Raw genomic sequence first — 24,956 nt, forward strand, 5'->3', positions numbered from 1 at the left:
TGTCATATGCCTTTTTAGTCTCAGTGTTGGCCTCTCAAAAACCCTCTGATATAGATTTAATACTGTACACAAGCTTATAGAACGCTGGTCCAACTGCATAGACGGGGGGCTAGGAGTGAACAAGATTATGAAGATGTCCCAAGCTTTCCGTTATTGGACTGAGGTCTTTGACACAATATCACAAGTATTTATGATTTCGAGATATCCCATTATTTGCCTGTTTGGTGCCTTGGAGGAGGAATCCCTGAGTCCATATGCCCACACTGCGGTGTTACACTTGTTATATACCGCTCGTAAACGGATTACCCGATATTGGATTGTTTCTCATGTGCCTACCAGGCAGCAATGAGTGGAACAAGTGAATACAATGCTCATACATGAAAAGCTAACATATCAACATAGAGAATTAGAAAATTCTTCTCTATGTGACTGCCATGGCTAGATGACCCAGGACTTGCACTGCAGCAGCTGGTGAGGGACAGACTTCTTCAGGGATAGGTCCCTATTAGGGAGTGTGAGGATCTTTGTACTTGATTCGGTCCAGGTATTGGAGCTCCATAGTATTTTTTGTCACAAAAAGTCATAGGTTTCTCTTCTTGGTCCCCAGGGCACTGAAGCTTTTTTTCCTTTTATCTTTTGATGCTATTATTATGGGTATGATTACCTTTTATATGTTCATATTGCATATACAAAAAAAAAAGCGTATCATTTTTTTTGTCATAGGTTGTTATCTATTGTGATACTCTTTTTTTCACATATCTCTTTTCTATACCAATATACTATGCCTTACTTGCTGGGTTGTACAATTGATATGTATTTACTGGTTCGTACAATAAACATACTTTTTCTGTTAAAAAAAAATATATATATTTTTTTCTTTTTAGTTTAATTCCCTAAAACTTGCTTTTGTGTGTAAAAGCCTGTACTGCCACCAATTATAGCAGTGGCAGCAAAAGACTTAATGCAAAGGGTGGAGTTGGCCTTTATGTTACACTAGTATTCAGGGTGTAACATGCTTTAAATGGGACCCCCTACCCCCTCCTGCAACAGCATGCAGGGGTTCATCTACCCCACAGCCATTGTCACTTTTAAATTTCACATGATTGTGCAAAGCTCCACCCATTTTATTACATAGATACTATAAAAAACAATTTATAAAATCAGATCAGTGCTGTGAGCTGGATCTGAAGTTCCCACAGCGCTAATCTGTGCTCATCCATCCATGCTTCATCTGGGCTCGACCCATGGCTCATCCATCCAACCATCCATGGCTCATCCATACGTGCCTTATCCATGGCTCATCTATGCTTCATCCATGCCACATCAGTGCCTCACAAAAGTGTAATGGGTAGTCAAATTAGATTTGAAATGTATGTCCCTAGAACACCCGACGGTGCTCCCTGTATGTTGGGCCTCTGTATGTGGCCAGGCTGTGGAAAAATCTCACACGTGGTATCACCATACAGTGCCTTGAAAAAAATATTCATACCCCTTGAAATTTTCCACAGTCATGTTACAACCAAAAACATAAATGTATTTTATATGATGGCCACACTGTTGCTAGAGAGGCTCTTAACCTGTTAAAAAGGGTTTAACCCTTGTGAAAGATTGAAAGAAAATTCTTGTCAATTTTCACTGGTTAAAGAGGTGTCCTGCGGACCCTGAGCCAAGGAACAGTGTTAAACTATAAAAGAGGGAAGTGCTCAGATGGCGTAATTACCTTATAAATCTACTGGCATGAGAAGAGGTTTATACACGGGAAAAGATTGAAATATTGATCGATCACCTGGAAAACTAGGTGCTAATATAGGGCATGCTGTTTTTTTCCTCTTTTTTGGCACAGACGTTCACCATAAAACCTTTTGATGGGTCTAGGGCAGTGATGGCGAACCTTGGCACCCCAGATGTTTTGGAACTACATTTCCCATGATGCTCAACTACACTGCAGAGTGCATGAGCATCATGGGAAATGTAGTTCCAAAATATCCGGGGTGCCAAGGTTCGCCAACACTGGTCTAGGGGATCATTTGGAATCAAGACCATTTTTGAAAAGGTGGCAAATATTAAACAAGGTTCTACAAAATCTCCTGAAGAAGCCACGTTTGTGGTAAAACATGTAGAGCAATCCCACTGTGTGTACCTCGACCATTGGGTTGTTATGGCCTAAACTTTATAAAATCTATGTAATAAAATTTTCAATTTTTTGCAAATTTTGCTTTTGATGGATTTATCTGCACCTTTAAACTCCAATTCTGTGCTCTTTGGGTATACTTTGTTCTGTCATACTTATAGGAGGTGGTGTATTTGAGTCTCCCAGATTCAATCCCGCCTGTCACTGCAACAGACAAACCACACTCATAGTCCACACACCCCGGTAACATCTACCCAGTTTGTCCTTTGTTCAGTGATCTCCCCTTCCTGTTACTGACCTAGAAGCAACGTGTAAAAAACACACGGACTGGGGAAGAAACAAATGCAGTGCAATTTGCACTACATTTGTTTAATTGGAGGACTGATGTCTCAATAAAGTGACCCTGCCACCAAAAATGCATCACATAGGGGACTTTTGGCACACATCAAAACGTAAAAGCATGCATCAGGGAAGTTTACATGTGAAAACATTGATTACATTACATATGCAAACACCTGAGTGAGATCAATAATTCTAGACCCAGTATTCACAGTTAACTCCAAACTGATGACCTGTAGGGGCTTTTAAAGTGTTGCCTATGGAAAATATAGAGTACCAAAGTTTGTTGCGGTTTCACACATTTAAGGTTTGACATGTTGTGTATCCATTTACTCGCCGCAACTTCATCTTTTAGATTTTTACCAAAAAAGTTGGGCAATATATTGTTTGTGTGTCATAAAATTAACTTTAGTGTATTTATTACTGAAATTGTGCATTTTGCGAACCGTTGCACTAAAATTGTGAGACAAAGTTGGAATGAACACCATTTTATTCTCTAGGGTGTCTGCTTTCAGAAAATATATAATGGAGGTTTTATGAAATCCTCTGGCCTAAAATTATTTTTTCAAACGTGTGCAGAAAAAAAAAATGCCTCCGGCAGCGAAACTGTTGAAAGATTCAACCAAGCCCGTGTGCACAAACCTTATAATGTAAGACTTCAATTTTCTTACATTTGTACAATGTGAAAAAATAATTCCTTTACAGAGTATGGATATTGCACAACATATAGCAAGGCTGTTTATTATTTTCAAGCTTCAAAAGCATTTAAAGTCTTTAATTATAAGGGAAAGAGATGAACTTAAATGTAAAGAATTTTATCAATGTTTGCTAATGCATTAAAAATCTTGTTGCAATGTATAAAATATACTCTTTAATGTTCATGAGATGCAACCGGGTTAACCCTCAGATGTCCATTTTAAACTGTCAATTCCATCAAAAGGAACCCGAATGCCAAGCTGTATATCTGCTTCAGTGCCCTGTACCGTATTTAGGAGGCATTATGAAACCTAGTTAGCATTATAATCAATAACTGCAGGCTGCCAAAATAATGATTTTCTGTACACTGCACAGTGTTAGTCTATAATCCTCACTTTCACCAAGGAACAGCCAACATTTCAGGACTTTTCGCATTCAAGAAACACTTGTGAGGTTAACGTCTCATATCCGGATTCCCAGAATTCACTGTGGAAGCTCAGGAGGCAGAGGGTTGCAGCTGGCCTTTATACATATACTCCAAAGCAGTAGCAATTATCCTCATGTCCTTTTCAATGCTTCGAGCCCAGTTCTCCACATCACCAATCTCCTACAAAGAAAAAAAAAAAATACAATATGGTTGGTCTGGATAGGACAGCTTTGATTTACCCGATATGAATGCCACCATAAAAAGCACATGGCATCATCCTTGTGTATACTTTTGTTCAAAAATGTTTTTTTTTTTTTTTGTTACTTACTATAGAGTACCAGATATACTTCCTGTTAATTGTCACTTTTTAAAGAACCATCGTTAGGTAACAATATTATCACAAGATAACTAACCATCCATGTAATATCAGGATATGTTGAAATGTGTGAGCGGACCATTTATCTTCCTGTACCACAGGAAACATTTAGGCTTCATGCACACTAGCTTATTTTTAAGCATCTAGTAGCGGCTTTGAGCGTTTTTTTTCTGCCACTAGAAGCAAATAGCGTTATCCTGTGTGTCCATGCACACTATTTTAGGCTAGAAGCGTTTTTCAAGGAACCAAAAAAAAACGCTTTGTGTTTTGGGAGTGATTTTCCAGCAGAAAAGAAAAAGCTGACAGCTCCTAAACGCTGTCAACCACTGTTAAGCACCAGTTTCTAGCATTTTTCTTAGCCAGCAGTCTGCCGGCATCCTTGACAACAGTGTATAGCTGGTTGTCAAGGAGTGGGCTGGCAAGCTGGCTGTCGCGTCCTTAACAATGGAGGAAGCAAAGCAATTGCCGGCAATAAAAATTAAGGGGAAAAACAAAACAAAAACGAAAAAAAAACAAAACAAAAAACAGTGTGGGCCCTTTCGGATCTGGTATGGATTTTAAGGGGAACCCCAGAGTAGTACAGTGTCACCACAGTGACATTGTACTGCTGTGGCTGCTCTGATATCCCTGTATGTCATGGCCACTAGCCATGGTCTTATATAGCCATGGGGCAAGGCCACCTGGTGACATCATCCGGAGGCCCCGCTTCCTTGTGACATCACCGCCCCATCATGCCCCGGACGGTAGCGTTACAAGGGGTGGGGGCCTCTGAATGACGCCAATGGGTGGCCCCGCCTCATGGCTATATAAGTAATGGCACGCGGCGGACCCAGCATTATAGCGGGAGAGAGCGTTGGGAGAACATCGGAGGAAGAACAGAGGGAGAAGACAGATGAGATAGAGGAGACCCAGCAGCGGGGGAAGACAGCGCAGAGGGGAAAACTGGCAGCGGGAGAAGACAGCGGAGAGAGGAGAACCAACAGCGGAAGAAGACAGCAGAGAGAGGAGAACCAACAGCGGGAGAAGACATCAGCGGAGGGAGAAGAACCAGAGGATGAAGACATCGCCGAAGGGAGAAGAAATTGAAAGAAGAAAGAAGAAAGAAGATGCCGGAGCTGCTTAAATAAAATTACTTTGTCAAAACCCTGTGCACTGTTTTTATTTTTAACGCTTTTTTTGGGTGAATGAGTAGGGGTAAAAAAAAAAAAAAACGCTTGACGAGGCTTAACGCGGCTGTATCCAGCGTTGAGCCATGTTTAGCAGCTTTTACCAGCGTCAGACATTTTTACAGCTCTAACGCAGGTCCTCAGAACGCGCTGGCCCTGGGTTTTTTTACAGCTTGAAAATGCCTATGCCACCTACAGCTCCTAAAAGCCTGTGTGTGCATGGACACATAGAACAACATGGAGAGGCGTTTTTAAGCTGCAAAAAAATATATATAAAAAAACGTCTGCTACTGCTAAAAGCCCTGTGTGCATGAGGCCTAATTCATTTCATTATGTTTCTCACTCAGGTATATCCTCCCATATATATGACCTGGGACCCTTAAGGTCTTGACGGATACAACCAAGGTAAGTATTTTCCTTAAAAAAAAAAAAAAAAAATTGTCTTCATATAGCTTGAATCCAGGTACTATTCATATGTATCCAAAATCCATCCCCCTGGCCATTTGTGTTGTTCCTGGATAAATCTTTTGAAGCAGGTAAACATATGGTGTCCTTCAGTATTGTTGGTTCCTCATGACAAGAAGATATAATTAATATATACACACATATACATACATACACACTGTCTGTATTTATATCCAGATTTGTATTGTTTGAGATTGTGCTTTTACTCATATGATTCAGCGCTGATGTTATATTGATTATATGACCCTGGCTGCCGCCGGAGTTTAGGACCCTGCGGCCGCCACTTTATCCTTATAAGCACTCTTCCAAAATGCCACTGACAAGGCCTGAAGGAGCACATTATCCGCAAACGCATCGCCTACGTCATTACATCACATGCGGGAAGTGACATCACCATCGGCTCACTGTGCATTCCACGGTTTTAGGACACGCCGGAATCCACCGGTGACATCCCTCCGCAAACCCAGCCACAGAGGACATCCCGATGCCCCGTTCCAATGATGCTTATGATCTGCAGTACTCTAAGCTCATGATATTCTTACTCTTGTGAGTAACAGGCTTTTATCCACATTAAAAAATTGATACACGCTACACTTCGTATGGAGCTTGTGCTTTTTCCTCAGCCGACAAATGCACCTAGCTGCTCTGATCCGCAGCTATACACAAAAGATTTTTCGCTACAATTCGCATTGGCCTTAATCACTAGTGTGAATGTAGCCTAACAATAGGCCTATGCTGTAAAAATATTTTTGTTAATCATTTTAACAACATACATATATATATATATATATATATACACATATACATACACACACACACACATATACATACACACACACACACATACATATATACACACACATACATATATACACACACACACCGTATATACTCGCGTATAGGCCGACCCAAATATAAGCCGAGGCACCTAATTTTACCACAAAAAAAAAAAAGAAAAACTTATTGACTCGAGTATAAGCCTAGGGTGGGAAATGCAGCAGTATATGATGGGCACTGGCAGGCTGTATTTCATGGGCACTGGTGGGCTGTAAATTGCTCATTATATACAGCCCATCAGTGCCCATGAAATACAGCCCATCAGTGCCCATGAAATACAGCATTACCAGTTCTTGGTAGATGTCACGATGTCCCGCTGTGTCAGATCTGTATCGCCGTGCAGCCGTGGTAACGATGTCCCGCTTCCTATCATATGACACACGGCACAATGATTCCTAGCACTGGATCACTGTGCTGTCTATCACAAGAGGCGGTCTAGGAGGCGGGACATCGGTATGCGGCTGGACACACAGCATGGGAGGGAGGGGAAACCGACAGGGGCACCGAGCCGATTCATGAGCGGCACCCAGCAGGATGGCCCCGCCCCTTTTTCACCTCCACTTTTTTTTTTAAATTGACATTCACTCGAGTATAAGCCGAGGCAGGGTTTTTCAGGCTAAAAAACTCGGCTTATACGAGAGATAGATTATATATTTATATATTTGAAGACTGATAAGTCCTAATAACTGCCTGTCATTTCTTACGGCCCTAAACTGCCAGGATCGTACAACTACTCCTCAAATTACTCCTTTTTGGAAAGTAGACCGTGCAATGCATTTAGTAAGAGGCATGGTGAAGTTTTTAAAGTTGCAATTTTTTGTCATTTTGTGTTTGGAAAAAGAAAAAATGGTATTTTTCCCTTTATATAGCAAAAAATGGTGATTGAATACCACCAAAAGAAAGCTCTGTCTTAAAACATGATAGAAATGTAATTTGGGTGCAGGGTTAGATGCCTCAGTAAATTGTCAAAGCATGACAGAGCTGAAACTGAAAAATGGGCTGGGCAGGAACGGGTGTGAAAGTTTCCGGTCTCGAGCCATTACAGTTTCTCTTTAAGTCATGTACGCTACAAGGGTTATCTAAAGGTTTCATCGTTTGAGTGAGAACTCACCTTCAGAGCCTGATTGAAGTTTTCCACCAAACCAATCCACTGTGTTGTCTGCTTTGCAAACTGTGCAGCCTGTATCTGCAGGGTCTTCACTTCATGGTCAAGCTTTCTTTGATTAACATATGCCTGTGCCACCCTAAACAAATAAGAAATAAAAGAAAAAATGAAAACATAATGATGCTGTGACTCACTCAATGAAGTAGTACACACCTACACAGATACTTGATATGTTGCTAAACTATCAGCATATAAAAATACCTAGCAGCCTCCTATGTCTCTGGGAATACAAGGGCTCCCTCTGCTGGATTTATTTCCCTCCTACAACTATCAAAGTTTCATTAATGGGCAGCACAAGGGGATCAGGCAACTCCTGTTGATCTCTCAATGGAGGTCCAATGCTGAATGAGGCAGTAATGTGCAGGAAGCACGGAAGCATCTGTCTACTGAAGCAACAGAGAGCTTTAAGCAACTGTATGTGCAGTAAAAAAAAAAATCAATGTCCACCCTGATACACAACCGTCACTTTTAAAATGTATTTACCATTTCAATATTTTATACTGAAATTACAGTATGCACTTGTATAACTGACATGGACATTGATATGACTATTAGTGCGGGTTCACACTTCCGCGCTCTGCGAGATCACATGTGATTCGCACCGCAAATCACATGCAATGTCCGTGCGATGCGATTTCAGCCATACAGATGGTATGGCTGCTGATATTGTATCGCATTTGGCCCAAACTCGCACAGGAACCTTTTTCCTTTTTTTGGTCCGCACCAGAATCGTATCACATAGGCGTTCACACCCATGCGATTCAATTCATGTCCGAACTGACAGTTCCCAGTGCTATATGCGAGCTGAAATGGGGGTGTCATTAACAATGTATTGAAACTCCCTGGCAGTTCGCATATGGCAGTGTGAACTGACGTGCGAGTTGGGTGCGATGCGGGAACCCGCAGTGGATTCCCAGGGTTCCCGCATCGCACAAGTGTGAACCAAATCTTCACACATGCTGTCCGTTTGTCCGTTTTTTCATCCATCCATTGATGGATGAAAAATGGACATCAATGCATCTCTATGGAAAAACGGATGTAAATGGGTGACCAGTTTATTACACCCGCAATCATCCTTTTTTTTTTAAACTGATCAAAGCTCTATTTTTCTTCCGTTAAAAAAATGGATCGGACAAAAAAAAAAAAAAAAAAGGAATTAAACTGACAAATGGTCAGTTTTTAATCCGTTTTTTGCATTGGTAGTGGATGGAAAATAAATAAATAAATAACTGATGAGCACTGATGAAAACGTGATAAATACTTCATCTGTTTTGTTCTGTGACTGAACTGATAAAATTAATTGTCCGCATTTGTGAAAAAAGGGCCTTAATGCCGGGTAACATGTCACAGTTTCTATGTGTACTGTAAAATGCAATATTAATTTGGATGCTGTAATATCAATACAGGAAATAGGCTTCTTTGAGCAAATTATTAAATATATGACCTGAGTGTTAAAATCATGCTACGCCATATCCAGCTCTTTCCAGGAACACTCAGTAAACAAGTTTAATCTGTACTGCTATAATCTCCTTCCTGTTATGCCTCACCCATTGGAAGATTCTGCAGAAGACTGCGACATCAGGAAGATGCGGTCATTTCATTTACTGAATTAGAGGGTGTAGCTACTGGCTGTGAAAAGTCTAGATGGGACTCGCTCTAATGAAAGAATGGTTTTTCAACACCATCACTATACAGCGAGCCAGGAAATGACATTGTATGCATTATGAAGAACTACTACAAACCTCTAAAACTGAGTAGTATACAGTAAAAACATTCATTAATTACAGACGTAGCGATATTTAACATACATGATGTCCAGCATTGTATTTACAGCTTAGCCTCTCATCAGACAATTAGAAAAAGCAATAATAAGTCCAAGCGTTTGCAATAAAATGCTCAGGAGGTATGAAAAGCGGGACAGGGTCTCTTTAAAAAAAAAAAAAAAAAAAAAAAAAAAAAAAAAGGGACAAGAAGGGAGGAACTCTTATGCCGCGTACACACGGTCGGACTTTTCGTCTACAAAAGTCCAACGGACGCCGACGGACTAAAGCCGGCTGACAATCCGATCGTGTGTCAGCTTCCCCGGACTTTCAGTGGACTTTTCCAGCCGCAAATCTGACGGGCTTTAGATTTGAAACATGCTTCAAATCTTTACGTCGTAACTACGCCGGACCCAGAAATCCGCTCGTCTGTATGCTAGTCCGACGGACAAAAACCCACGCCAGGGCAGCTATTGGCTACTGGCGTTCAACTTCCTTATTTTAGTCCGGTACGAATCCGTCGGACGTTTGTGTGATCGTATGTAGGCAAGTCCGTTCGTTAGAAAGTCTGCAGCAAGTCCGCCAAAAGTCTGTCGGACTTTTGTAGCCGAAAAGTCCGACCGTGTGTAGGCGGCATTATAGTGATATCTTGGAAAGACAATTTGTTATAAGCTGTAAATACCAGTGTGGCTCCCTGTATCCCACCACAACTGATCTCCGCATTCCTTTTTTTTGGAGACTCTGCATTAGTTAGTAAGGTATTTACCTTAGTATATGGGACTATGCAGTGCTTTGAAATAAAAGATTTAGAGTTTTAGCAGCTGAGTAAGAGAAACAATTTCTGCAAGGCTGGATTAAGCGATCTGTAAAGTAGGGTGCCCTGTCACTGGTGCAGAAATCAGGATAAACAAAGAAATCGGATGGCTGCGCTCCCACAAACTGTGCAATACAATTTTATTAACCACTTGCTTACTGGGCACTTAAACCCCCCTCCTGACCAGACCAATATTTTCAGCTTTCAGTGCTGACGCACTCTGAATGACAATTGCACGGTCATACAACACTGTACCCAAATGAAAATTTTATCATTTTTTTCCCACAAATAGAGCTTTCTTTTGGTGGTATTAAATCACAGCTGGGATTTTTATTTTTTGCTTAACAAAAAAAAAAAAAAAGGTGGAAAATTTTGAAAAAAAAAAAAAAAAAAAAAATCAATCATGTTTCATAGTTTGTTATAAAATTTAGCAAACAGGTAATTTTTCTCCTTCATTGATATGCGCTGATGAGGTGGCACTGGTGGGCAGTGATAGGCACAGTTAAGGCGGTACTGATGGGCACAGATAAGGCGGCACTGATGGCCACTGATAGGTACCACTGATGGGAGACACTGATGTGCAGCACTGTTGTGGGCGCTGATGGATGGCACTGATGTGTGACGCTGGTGGGCACTGGTAGGCACTGATGTGCGACGCTGGTGGGCACTGGTAGGCGGCACTGCTGCCTATTGCTAGGTGTTACTGGCAGGGGGCACAGGTGGGCACTGATGATTGCCGTGATCGGGACTGATCGGTGATCGGCTTTTTTTTCCTCCTCACGCTGTCAGCACGAGGAGAAAAAATAGCCGATTACTGGCTCTGTTTACATCACATGATCAGCTGTCATTGGCTGACAGCTGATCACGTGGTAAGGGGTTGGGAACCGACCCCTTACTCCGATCTGTGATCAAGCAAGTCTCATAGACTCGCTGATCACAGAGCGCGCCGCGCGCGCCCTGCAGGGGGCGCGCAGGCTGCTCGTGCACGGGACGAGGTCAATAGAGGCTTGGAGGGCTTGGTACACTGACATAGCAAGTCTTGCAGGGGCACTCCTTGGACACTCCCAGTCCAGCGGGACCTAATGGTCTTGAGTCCTGTATCTCAGCACTGTTGAGCCCCTGGAAGCCAGCTTCAGGGAACTTCAATTAGAGGACTTGGAAATATTTTTTGCCTGGGGTGAAGCCAGGAAGTGGCACTCGCAGAAATGCGAGTGGGAGATTTTCTTTTTATTTCTCCAATCAGTAGTGGAAAGGAGACTGTACGTAAGTACCGTTAAGGGTCAGAGTTCGTTGTTTCCTTGAATCATACAGCATGTAACGTAGACAGTCCCACCTGTCAGGCCATTCTTGTGTCCTTGGGTCTTGAATTTGATCTTGACTGCCCTTGCAGAGGCTACTTTTTGAACCAATCCTGGGATTCTGTTGGTCTTTATCTTGGAAAGTGGCTTCTTTGGTGGCTATCACTTCACCTAAGTGGAGTGTCAGAGTTGGCGGCTTTCATGCAAGGAGCCGTTCTTGGTCTTACATAATGATAAAGGTGATGTTGCGTCCTCATCCATTTTTTGCCTAGAATGGTGTCTAGTTTTCACTTGAATCAAGACAATGTCTTGCCTTCTTTTCTGATCCTCAGTTAGCAGGAGTTAGGTCACTGAATACTCTGGAAGTAGTTCTAGCAGTCAGAATTACTTGATTTGTTGGTAAAGTTCAGGAATTCTGGTTTGTGCTGCCGGTAGAGCCCAGGATGGGCAGGAGGCATCCAAGTTAACTATTTTCATTGGATTTGCCCGTTAATTATTCGAGCCTATGGCTTGACAGAGCAAGGTCCCCCACCCCTTTTTTTGGTAAAAGCGCTCGCTACCAGGAGTGTGGGGGCATATTGGGCCATCCGCCATCAGGTGTCGGTGGCTCAGGATTTAAGGCCATTACATGGTCTTTTGTTAATACAGTCACAGAAATTTACCAGATACAGTGGGGATGGAAAGTATTCAGACCCCCTTAAATTTTTCACTCTTTGTTATATTGCAGCCATTTGCTAAAATCATTTAAGTTCATTTTTTTTTCCACACACATGTACACACAGCACCCCATATTGACAGAAAAACACAGAATTGTTGACATTTTTGCAGATTTAATAAAAAAGAAAAACTGAAACAATCACATGGTCCTAAGTATTCAGACCCTTTGCTCAGTATTTAGTAGAAGCACCCTTTTGATCTAATACAGCCATGAGTCTTTTTGGGAAAGATGCAACAAGTTTTTCACACCTAGATTTGGGGATCCTCTGCCATTCCTCCTTGCAGATCCTCTCCAGTTCTGTCAGGTTGGATGGTGAACGTTGGTGGACAGCCATTTTTAGGTCTCTCCAGAGATGCTCAATTGGGTTTAAGTCAGGGCTCTGGCTGGGCCATTCAAGAACAGTCACGGAGTTGCTGTGAAGCCACTCAATTATTTTAGCTGTGTGCTTAGGGTCATGGTCTTGTTGGAAGGTAAACCTTCAGCCCAGTCTGAGGCCCTGAGCATTCTGGAGAAGGTTTTCGTCCAGGATATCCCTGTACTTGGCCGCATTCATCTTTCCCTCGATTGCAACCAGTCGTCCTGTCCCTGCAGCTGAAAAACACGCCCACAGCATAATGCTGCCACCACCATGCTTCACTGTTGGGACTGTATTGGACAGGTGTTGAGCAGTGCCTGGTTTTCTCCACACATACCACTTAGAATTAAGGCCAAAAAGTTCTATCTTGGTCTCATCAGACCAGAGAATCTTATTTCTCACCATCTTGGAGTCCTTCAGGTGTTTTTTTAGCAAACTTCATGCTGGCTTTCAAGTGTCTTGCACTGAGGAGAGGCTTCCGTCGGGCCACTTTGCCATAAAGCCCCGACTGGTGGAGCGCTGCAGTGATGGTTGACTTTCTACAACTTTCTCCCATCTCCCGACTGCATCTCTGGAGCTCAGCCACATTGATCTTTGGGTTCTTCTTTACCTCTCTCACCAAGGCTCTTCTCCTCCGAAAGCTCAGTTTGGCCAGAAGGCCAGCTCTAGGAAGGGTTCTGGTCGTCCCAAACATCTTCCATTCAAGGATTATGGAGGCCACTGTGCTCTTAGGAACCTTAAGTGCAGCAGAAATTTGTAACCTTGGCCAGATCTGTGCCTTGCCACAATTCTGTCTCTGAGCTCTTCAGGCAGTTCCTTTGACCTCTGATTCTCATTTGTTCTGACATGCACTGTGAGCTGTAAGGTCTTATATAGACAGGTGTGTGGCTTTCCTAATCAAGTCCAATCACTATAATCAAACACAGCTGGACTCAAATGAAGGTGTAGAACCATCTCAAGGATGATCAGAAGAAATGGACAGCACCTGAGTTAAATATATGAGTGTCACAGCAAAGGGTCTGAATACTTAGGACCATGTGATATTTCAGTTTTTCTTTTAATACATCTGCAAAAATGTCAACAATTCTGTGTTTTTCTGTCAATATGGGGTGCTGTGTGTACATTAATGAGAAAAAAAAAAAATGAACTTAAATGATTTTAGCAAATGGCTGCAATATAACAGAGTGAAAAATTTAAGGGGTCTGAATACTTTCCGTCCCCACTGTAGATATTAAAGCCACAGAGGATACTGCTTTGGCAGCAGTATGTTTTGGGTGGCAGGAGGAGTCCTTCTCAGGTGGCAGTTTCTGTGATTGTGTCTCCCTCCCCTCAAGCGCATTGCTTTAGGACATCCCATATTAGTCATTATTATGGTTGCTCTGTGTCCAGTGATGTACGATAAAGAAAATGGAGTACATCACCGGACACAGGACCCTCCCATCTTTTTTGGTATATTCATTGCTTTGCTACAAAACTGAGGTCCTTCCTGCGTAGGAGGGGTTATATAGGGGAGGACTTCCTGTTTGACTATCTGCCAGTGTCCATCTACCAGTAGGTGGCGTATAACCCATATAGTCATTATTATGGTTGCTCTGTGCCCCGTAATGTACTCCAAGAAAAAGGAATTTACAGGTAAGTTTGACAAAACAAATCCTATTTTTTTTTTTAAATATAAAGAAAAAAATAAAAGAAACAAAAAAGACGGAAACAAACAAAAAATAGTGAGATATAGCACTTACTCTCAATTAGAGAGCATACACACATGTAACTGTTGTGCAGACTATTAAAATAATGCTTTTTGTTTGCGCAATAGCTTTGCTTTTATGGAGGATTAGCAATGCATGTCTTGCAGCATGAGAAACATGAAACAGGAACTAACCACAAACAAGCGCACTGAACTTAGACAGCACCCAAACTTTGAGAGCTTATACAGGAACGTGTGCAATGGGAATATGAAGTAGAACTTAGACAGACGGTACAGCCTGTCATATCATAGAATACACACTATAACACTACTGCGCCACCTGCTGCATAGATAAGTATAATGCATATAGTATGATCAGTTTATTAGCAACTATGCTGTTCTTTCCAACACTCCTTCTCAACAGCATGTGCTTTGTCAAATGAAATTCAGCTTCTTCTGGATAGAATTATGACGTTCCTTTGAGTGCATTGGCAGTAAGCTCCTCTGACGGGCAGTATTGAATGTCAATAACGCTTTGCTCTTGATTGTACTTAGGGCTGTTGAATATGATCAGCGAATCGATGCATCTTGATGCAGTTGTTCTCGATTCAGCATCGATGTGGAGAACAGCTACAATCGATTAGCAATTACATCATCGCACGCGCTGCACCTGCCCTGCCTTTCTTAGGTAAAAAACAGTGGTGGGGATTGGTTTGGAGCTTGGAGCGGGAGCTGGATAAAAAGCCCCCTCCTGTTTGGGCGCTGCCGCTGTGACCAAGGAGCAGTAACGTCATTTAAAAGCTGCCCGTGTTCAGCGGCGCCATCTTCCAGCCAGCCTGCCTGCCAGCCAGCCCCGAGAGCCACAAGCGACACTGACTAACTGCCTGGATACTGGACATGGACACCAGACACCTATCCTCCTCACCCATCATTTACGGTTATCAGCAGGTACCTAATAATGACTCTATGGGTGATGTCTCTGATGGGTGTACCGTATGTCTGTAATTGGGGACTCTATGTCCCTGGAGAGAGGGGGCTGTCTGTGATGGGGGCTCTGTATCTATGGGGAGTTGGCTCATGGCTGTGATGAAGATGTCTGACATTTCTCTGGGGGTGGGTGTCTGTTTTTCCACTGATCCCATCCATCCCACCATCCTTCTGCCCCTAATCCCATCCACCCCACCATCCCTCTGCCCCATTGATCCTATAATCCCTCTTCCCCTTATCCCATCAATCCCACTTCCCCGATTCCATCCATCCCTTTGCCACTGATCCCATCCTATCCTCACCACCATCCCTCTGCCCCTGATCCCATCCATCCTACCATCCCCCGACCCCATCCCTCTTCCCCTGATCTCATCATCCCATTGCCTCAATCCTATCCATCCCACTGATCTCATCCATCCCACCATCCCTCTACCACTGATCCCATCCATCCCACCGCCACTGATCCCATCCATCCCACCATCCCTCCCTCCCTCTGCCTGATCCAATGCCTCCCACCATCATCCTTCTGCCTGATCCCATGCCTCTCACCATCATCCTTCTGCCTGATCCCATCCCCCAACCACCATCCTTCTGTCACCATCACTTATATTTTGTGCATTTAGGACAGGAATGCATTTCTGGTATTTGTTAAAACAATCTACTGAGCAGCCCAGAACTAGTTTGTGAGAGAGTCAGTCTATTCCACATTTGCGCAGCTCTTACAGCAAAGAAGACTTTCTGTTTTTCCTCTAGATGTAAAGAATGCCCCTTTGTTCTCTGTAATGAACTGAAAGTGAATAATTTTTAGCCCTCTTTTGGGATGGTTATGAGAATTACCCTTCCCAAACAGCATATTGCGCTAAGAGCAAAAGGGAAAAAAAAAAAAAAAAAAAAATGCATTGCGGAATGCATTGCAGAATCGAATCGTTGACAGGATAATCATAATCAAATCACGAGACCAGTGAAGATGCACACCCCTAATTGTGCCTCAGTAGGTGATACTTGACATCAATCTGTTTGGTCCTAGGATTGACCCGGATTGCGTAAGCTTTACACATCCCTGGTTGTCTTCAAAAATGGGATATGGTCTTGACAGGTCTATCCCAATGTCCACAAAAAGTTGACAAATCCATATTGCTTGTTGACATGCATGTGCTGCTGCAATGAACTCTGCTTCCGTTGAAGATAGAGCAACAGTTGCTTGCTTTCGACTAGACCAACTTAAGGTTCCTTCCCCATACTGGAAGATGAATCCACTTGTGGATTTTCGGGCTGTGCAGTCACCGACCCAATCAGCATCCACGCATCTGAGCAGTTTTGGATTGGATGTTGCTGGTAACCGTAACTTCATCTGCATTGTTTGTTTTAAATTACTGCATCACTTGTTTTACTGTGTTCCAGTCAGGTTGACAGGGAGCTGAAACTTTCCTGCATAGTATGCTCACTGCTGCGGCTATGTCTGATCTTATCACAGTGGCAACATATAGCAGTTTACCGATTGCTCTGCGATACATGTTGCGTAGCAAGTTTTCTGCTTCATTGCTCTTTTGATAGCCTGGTTCCATGGGAGTTTACTTCCTTTGCATCTTGCATATGAAATTGGTTGAGAAGATAACTTCCATCTTCTTCTCTAGCTACTCTATGGGAATCTAAATAGAGAATGTTCCCTAGCTCTTTAAAATTCAAAATTTTCTTTCAGCTTGTGAACTGATTATAACCTGTTTTGAACAAGAAAAGGATTATAATGTCATCAACATAGATAAGGATGTATATCCATCTGTCTCCTTGATTCCTGGAATAGAGACAGAGGTCTGCTTTACAGCTTGAGAATCCCTTTCTGGTAAGTATTTTGTTCACTTTCTCATTCCACATCCTTGCAAATTGCTTAAGACCGTAGATGCTCTTCTAAAGTTTACACACAAGGTTGTCTCCTTGCTCAAACCCTGTTTTTTGCTCCATGTAGAGATCTTCCTTAATGTCTCTATATAGGAAAGCAGTTTTATTGTCTAAGTGTTTGACTTGAATGCCCTTCCTGGCTGCTATGCCAAGAAGTACTCTGACGGTGGAGTGTTTTACGTCAGGAGTGAATGTTTCATCGTAATCTTCACCAAATTTCTGGGAGTAACACTTGGAAACTAGTCTGACTTTGTATTTGTGGATATTCCCTTCTGCGTCTGACTTTACTTTGAAAGTCCACTCACTTCCTATAGTTTTGCGATTAGGAGGGAGCTCTGAGTATCCAGGTTTTATTTTCTTGAAATTACTTTAATTCTTCTGCTGCCTCTCCATTTATTGGCTTTATGTTTTGGCAGTTTTTCTAGATCTTCCCAGGATGTTGGTTCAAGTATGCTGTGTGTTTTGACAGTGTATGACAGCTTGCAGGGTGGTATCCCCTTTGTAGTCCGAGTGGATCTTCAGACTTCAGGCAGTTCAGCAGGATCGGGTGGGGAAGTTGATTTAGGCACGAGTTCCACCTCTTGTTCTGGCTCCTGCACAGGTTTGCTTTGGTCAACCTTTTCTTCTGGTTTGTTGGGCATATTCACTTAACAGCTTTCAGGGATCAGTGTTTCTGGTGATGGGCCCTCGTCAAAATAAACACTATTGCTTATTGTCACTGTCAGTCTTTGGGTGTAGGATTGTGTAACCCTTTGCTTGCTGTAGCCTACTAGAATGCCTTCTATGGCTCTGTTCTCCAGCTCGGATCGCTTTTCACTTGGAACATAGGCATATGCTTTACATCCTAACACTCTGATGTGCCCTATTATTAGGCTTTTATCCCTGCCACATTTTGAATAGAGTACTTTTAATAGCTCGAGGGTAGTCTGTTCTGTAGGTAGGTTGCATTCATGACTGCTTCTCCCCAGTACTTGTGAGCTAGGTTGGCATGCGACAACATGCACCTAGCCATTTCTATAAAAAAAAAAAAAAAAAAAAGTGCATTTTTTTCCTTTCTGCTACAAAGTTTTGTTCAAGAGTGTATGGTGCAGTTGTCTGGTGTACTATTCCTTGTCTCTTCAGGTATGAGGCCATTTCTTTGCTTATGTATTCTCCACCATTGTCTGTGCGCATTATTCCTCGTTTGCGTTGAAATTTATTGCTAGACATGGCAACGAGCTCTTGAAGTTTCTCTGATGAGGTTTCTTGTGTTTCATCAGATAAGTTGTTGTGTACCTGGAATAATCATCAATGAAAGTCAGTAGATATCTGTTCCCGCCTGCCGTGGGAGTTTTCATTGGACCGCATGCGTCACTGTGTTTGAGCTGCAGGGGGTGGGTGGTTTTTCTATGAGATGCCTGTGGAAGGGGAGCACGTGTGGCTTTTGCTTCAATACAGGACTTGCATTTCTTGAGCACTTTGCAAGGCGCTATTGTCAAATCTTCCGATAAGCCTCTCTTTATAATGTCCTGTATTGCTTCTGGACTTCTGTGCCCCAGCCGCCTGTTCCATAAGTGAATACATTTGCTGTGTAGGTCATTAGAGACTATATTGGCTTGCTGGTGATGAGACTGTATAAGTGATCATCCAGTTTTTCTTTAGTGAGGAATCGCTTATTATTCTGACTTGTGCATTCACCACCCTGGAACTTAACTGTTCGAGTGTTGTCTGCAAGACTTTTCACTGATAGAAAGCTGCCTTCTAGTTCTGGAACATGCAGCACTTTCTTTAAAAGGATACTGTGCTTGCCTTGTGGTGTAATGCAGTTCAGGAAGCCCTGGCCTTTTTCTGATGTGATGTTTTTCCCGTTTGCTAGAAAAACTTTGTTTTTTGCACGGTAATCAAGGTTTGTGAAGAAGGTCTCATCACTAGTCATGTGGCTTGTTGCACCTGAGTCTATGCACCAGCCGTGTGGCTTGCCACTCTGTTACTTTAAAAGGTGCCACTCCATGATGTGTCTGCAGTTTCCTTTGTGATTGCTTTGACTCTCTTTTGTGGATAGCTTTTGCTGCTCAGCTTTCCAGATAGAACAGTCTCTGGTTTCTTTGTTGTGCTTTATGCCTTTGTACATCTTAAGAGCTTTGTCATCATGGTGCGCATTTTCTTTCCTACTGTCATATTCATGGATTAATTTCCCTTTGACATATTCCAGTGTCAGCTCCTGCTCGGGTCTGGTTTCTAAAGCGTTGATAAGAGCAGTATATGTCTCTGGAAGGCTGCAGAGGAGCACTTGCTGTTTAGACTTGAACACTCATGCAGTTTCTGTGATGAAGTCCACATACCTTTGGCCGTTTTCTCGGTTATGTGGATAAGCGGATTATCTTCCACTAAAGCTTACAGTCGCCTTTGCCTGTCCGTCTTTCCTGTCCTAGTCCTCCGTCTCTCAATTTGTGGGTCTGTCTGTATTCAGATTCAGCACTTGCCACAAGTCATCCTTGCTGAGAAACATTTCTAGTTTAAACTTCCACAGCTGGTAATTGGCATTGTTCAGCTTTGCTATTGCAAACTACACATCTGAACCACTTGCCATCTTTCAGTAGCTTGTATATAGTACTCACCGATTTGCAGAGTTCTCTTTCCAGTACCTGGGTGCTGCTGGGGATGCCTGGGTGCTCTGGGGTATCCTCTCCAATGCCTGGGCCCATAACCTGTTGTGCAGAGTATTGAAATAATGCGCTGGAAGCTTCTTGTTTTCAGCAATAGCTTTGTTTTTATGGAGGATTAGCAATGCATGTCTTACAGCATGAGAAATATGAAACAGGAACCACAAACAAGTGCACTGAACTTGGAGACACGTACATTCATATCATAGAGTAGTAAAAAGATATAGGACAGCAATTCTATGTGTTTTTGGTGCCACATCCAGTATTAAAGTCAGAGAAGGAAAAAAAAAAAAAACACATTTAAATGGACTTTTAAGGCACACCTAATTAAAGTAAAAGTATTACAGTAAAAGATTTTATTAAATACATTGAGTAAAAATATATGAAAAAGGAATGTATTGTAATTCTATGACATTATCACCATCTATTAGCATAACAGATATGATCCTCTTGCACCCAACGTGTTTCAGAGTACAGATATCTCCTCCTTCAGGGGTGTATATTGAAGAGGAAAATATATCTATAATATAATAATTTAAAAAGTAGTAAGTATAGAGCAACATGAAAAAATTCATGTATATTTGTAAAGGACAATTGTACAGAGAATTGGAAGATACACTTACATATATTATGGTGATGTGGTGGATTGACATTCCATCATATTACAATTAAAAACAAAGGAGCCATCAAAAGGACTGTGTTTGCTGACTTTCTGCTTCAATATCTCAACCGTCAAAGGAAGTCTTAAAACTGCATAATGTGTCCTATCCCAAAGGGCCGACTCCCAAACCTCCCTAGACCCCACAGAAGGGGAATGGCCAGAGGAACTCACTGAGGTCAATGCGAAAAGATCCTGCAATAAAAGACGTATAAAATTCTAGGCTATAAAGGAATGTAGCCTGAATACTTGACTGAAAATCGTAGAAAATACTTGTATATCAATGTAAACAAATATATATCTATCACTAACATCTCACTAACTGAAATCAGGTGAAAAACAGGTGGAGTTGCACCAGATTTTGCACTCTTTGGTTTTGGTAAATAACCCCCAGTGTGAACCCATACAGACCTAACACTTAGTCTGCTTATTTGTGGAGTTTAAGGATGATTTTCACCTGATGTCTGTGATAAATCTCTGGGACCATCACTGCAAAAAGATCCGGATTAGGGGTGGTTTATTTTCCCGGAGTGTGGTATTCAAGAGAAGAGAGGAGTTACCTTTGGTCGTTGGGGCTGACAAAGTGCATTCCCTGGATTGAAGGACAGGTGGAGGCTATCGGTGCTGGCAGGCTGATGCAACAGGCTACCATGATCTCTATAACTTGAGGTTAAACTGATCTGGTAAGCGGCACTAATATAAAATATAGTTTTTGGCTGCAGGAACATCCTACTTCTCCTGAATATTGAGAAATTCCATGCTCACATTATCACGTATATGGACTTTATTTGCATTATAGCATTATAGGCTATAGAACATTGAGAAGTTTCATACTCACATTATCACTTATAATGGACTCTGTTTGCATCATAGCACTATTGTCATATGTCCTTTGAAATAGGTTTTGCGGTGCACACCACTGTTCACATGGGCGTTTTTGGGTTGCGTTTTTTTTTTATTTGTAAATTTTTGCTCACTGGAATATATCGCTGTTTTTATACAGTCAAATATAGTAATACATGCTACCAAGGTGTCATGTTTATATTTGGTTATGTTCAAGAATGAACTAGCGGATGCGTGCTTGTTTTTTTGGATCATAGGTTTTTGAGCTTTTTTGTATTTAGGCTAACACAAGCAGCTGCACCTTTTTCGTACATAGCGCAGAAATTTTTTTTTTCTTTTTAGCTCTAATGCATACTATCCCAAAAATATTTTTTGTAAAATAGATGCAAATGGCCATATTTACCATTTAAAACAGGTTGTCACAGCAGGTCCTGAAATCCAGCAAACAAATGTGGTGGATACAGGACATGCTCAGGATCGTGTATTTAAATACTCCTCCCCCTCCAGTCAGCTGGCGCCAATAATTGCAATAGCTGATGTCTCTGGAGGGAGGTGGAGGAAACAAGTCTCTCCACACTGCCCCCCTGAGCCGCGCTCACGCGGCCTTGTTCCCGGTGCGCATGCGAGAAGCGCACTGCGCATGTCCGCCAGAGTAGCAAGATGGAGGTTAGACAAAGATGTAGATACGTCTGTAGGCTCACAGAGCCCACCTCGGGTTACCAAGCCCGGGCGGCTTAGTGTGGCGGGCGGTCCAATGGCCTTTCTGTGGGGCAGGGAAGCAGGAGTAAGACGGCAAAAGGGGAGATGCATTTATAAATTAAATATTAAAAAGCAAATGCAAAGTGTATACACACATACACCATTATAAATACATGATGTAAACACACGTTCTAAATTGCATGGATATTAAGGTAATTTGATATTAAAGACATCTGAGCAGAAAGCAGATGCACATAAATCTAAAACAGCATTAGAACTTTTTACAGCAGAAAGATATTATATTACAGGGTGTCACAGAACGTCCCACACTCCACTTGAGTGCTTCCGTCAGTATACCACTTCCTTGTAGTCTGGATACAGATATCAGATATTCCAACAGCTCTCAAGCATAAAACAAGGCGAGACTTGCTTAGATGCCAACATGGACTGTTTTTATTTAGAATCAAAATTACAAGACTTTATATGCCGTTGGAACCTCCTCTAACAATACAACTGTAACCTAATTAACATGAGCTAATTATCTAATCCTTTATACAGCCTAGGTGACTACGTCTCCTAGCTCATTGACTATTCAACACACATTACCATAAACATCAACACAGGGTTAATTAGAACAACAATGAGTTGAATACCCTTAGAACCTGTGGTAAGCCAGCCTAAACTCATTTACATTAAACACATTGTAGCTGACATCAGACAGGTGAGTGGAGTTGATGACATTAGCATCTTCTCACAGTATGAGTCCCAACAGTATGACTCAGTCACTATTGCTACTATGGCAAATACAGGGTCCCCAGAGTCTGTGTGTCCTGGGGGACAAGGACCCGAAGCCAAAGTAACAACACCACAAGGGTACCCCAAATGCCAAGGCCCATAATCTGTAGGCAAGAGGCTCACATTCAGTCTCCTCCAAAAGCCTCTATCCCGGATGAGTCTGTCACACAGGGTATATCCGGTGATCCATCCCAGATGATGAAAACATCGTCAATCTATCGATACCAACCCAGGATATGGTCAGTATACATCGACACCAACTCATCTGCCAGAAACATTTTCTCCCACTCCCCCTGATACAGGTTGGCATACGATGGGGCACAAAAATTCCCCATCGCAACCCCCTGCACCTGGAGGTAGTGGGAGCCATTAAGTCCAAGGATAAATTCCAACAGAGAAAGAATGAATTCATCATAGGCTGGATCTGTATTGCCTCCCTGTTGTAAAATATGTTTTATAGCTGCCAAGCCTTTCTCTTGGGGAATTGAACTATACAACGTTTCAACATCTATTGTGACAAGCAGTGCATAGTCAGGAATGCATAAGTTGTCAAGGATTTGTAAAAAATGAACCGTATCTTTTACGTAAGAAGGTAAGGATATGACATATGGTCTCAAAAATTCATCTATCAACTTGCTAGCATTTTCACTAATGGCACCCATCCCCGAAATAGGTCTTCCGGGTGGGTTTGTTGCGTCTTTGTGACTTTTCGGAAGTGCATAAAAAGTAGGGACTCAAGGGAAGTTGTTCTTAATGAAGTCCCATATATATTTTGTTATTGTGTTATTCAGATAGGCAGTGTCTACTAGTACATAGAATTCCTTGTTATATTTCTCCACAATGTCCGGCGGTACCAATCTTGATTTTTTTTTAAAGATTTTATTACACATGTTGATATATTTTTTCATTGTCTAATAAGACAATGTTGCCGCCACTAGTTCTAGTACCTGTGGGAGGTCAATGCGATCAATGAGATCAGCTGAGTCACTTTCCTCAAGGAGGGAAATGAGTTGATCAAGTGCTTGGTTTTCTTGTGGATTGCAATCTGTATTTGCCTCTTGTTTTTGATACAGTTTTTTTTTTAATTAATTTGCGGACAAACAATTGGAGGTCTTTGTATATTTCAAACTTGTCCAGATCTTGACTAGGACAGAAGTTTAGTCCCTTTTTAAGGACTGTTATTTCATCATCGGACAGGTTGTGTGATGAAAGATTGATTATATTTAAATCGATCTTTCCTTGTGTATATTGGAGTGTTATAGTGCCACTTGTGTGTATGTGTTGAGATTGGGCTGTAGTGGCCTGGCGCCCGTTAGGATCCGTTCTAAAAAAGACGTTTTCTAGAATGAACAAAAACAAGTTCAACCTAGGATTCACAATTTCCTATGATTGGGAATGCATTACACTTTTTGGATGTGGAAATATACAGAGGAGAGGGAGGCATCCTCTGCAGCAAATTATACAGAAAGCCTACAGCCGCCAATACGATACTGCATGCCTCAAGCTTCCACCCAAAGGCTCTGATAGATTCAATACCATATAGCCAGTATCTAAGGATAAGAGAAATGTTCAGATGATGATGTCTATAAAATAGGAGGTGGCAAAATTACAAGATAGACTATTGTTAAGAGGCTTTACTCATGCCTCTTTAAAAAGATTGTATAAACAAGCATCTCTACAACCCAGACAAAAACTATGCTAACCCTCTAAGAATCATTACAAGATTCACTAATCAACAAATAATTGTAGAAAAATACTGGCATATACTATCACTTGACCCGACACTGGGACAATTTGTCCCTGTGACACCGCTTTACTTTCAAAAGAGCTACATCAGTTAGAGATAGGGTCGTCGACAGTGAGTTTAAAGGAGAAGCAAATAAAAACCATTGTACGTACAAATGAACTTACATGTGTGGGACCTGTAATTATTGTAAATGTATGCTCACTCCAAAAAATCCTATCCTATCCAAAATGGGCAAATGTTTCATCCAAAACATTTTGCAAACTGCAAAGCCATTGGAGTGATATATATGTTGCAATGCGATTGCAGTTGCTTCTAAATTGGAAAAACAAAACTCGAATTCTGGAGGAGGGCATACAGGCATATAAGTATGCAGGTATGCAACCCAGATCTCCCTCTTGGTCGACATGCCAAGATAGTACACGGCGGTAAATTTCCAAATATTAAATTCTTGATTCTGG

General features: G+C 41.9%; 1 protein-coding gene across 2 annotated transcripts in view; it reads right to left on the reverse strand.

The window, feature by feature from the left end:
* Positions 1–3,195: 3,195 nt before the first annotated feature.
* Positions 3,196–24,956, reverse strand: part of BLOC1S1 (biogenesis of lysosomal organelles complex 1 subunit 1) — a 43,449-nt gene continuing 21,688 nt past the window's right edge. The window contains exons 3-5 of one of the 2 annotated variants that reach the window (XM_073614014.1): positions 19,712–19,801; positions 7,549–7,681; positions 3,196–3,773 (exon numbers count right to left, since the gene is read on the reverse strand). In XM_073614014.1, coding sequence (XP_073470115.1) covers positions 3,663–3,773; positions 7,549–7,681; positions 19,712–19,801 — 334 coding nt within the window. In that variant the 3' untranslated portion in view covers positions 3,196–3,662. The remainder of the gene's footprint in view (positions 3,774–7,548; positions 7,682–19,711; positions 19,802–24,956) is intronic. The other variant, XM_073614015.1, reaches the window with a different exon arrangement.

The sequence above is a fragment of the Aquarana catesbeiana genome, linkage group LG02 (assembly GCF_042186555.1).
Source record: "Aquarana catesbeiana isolate 2022-GZ linkage group LG02, ASM4218655v1, whole genome shotgun sequence".
Classification (NCBI taxonomy): domain Eukaryota; kingdom Metazoa; phylum Chordata; class Amphibia; order Anura; family Ranidae; genus Aquarana; species Aquarana catesbeiana.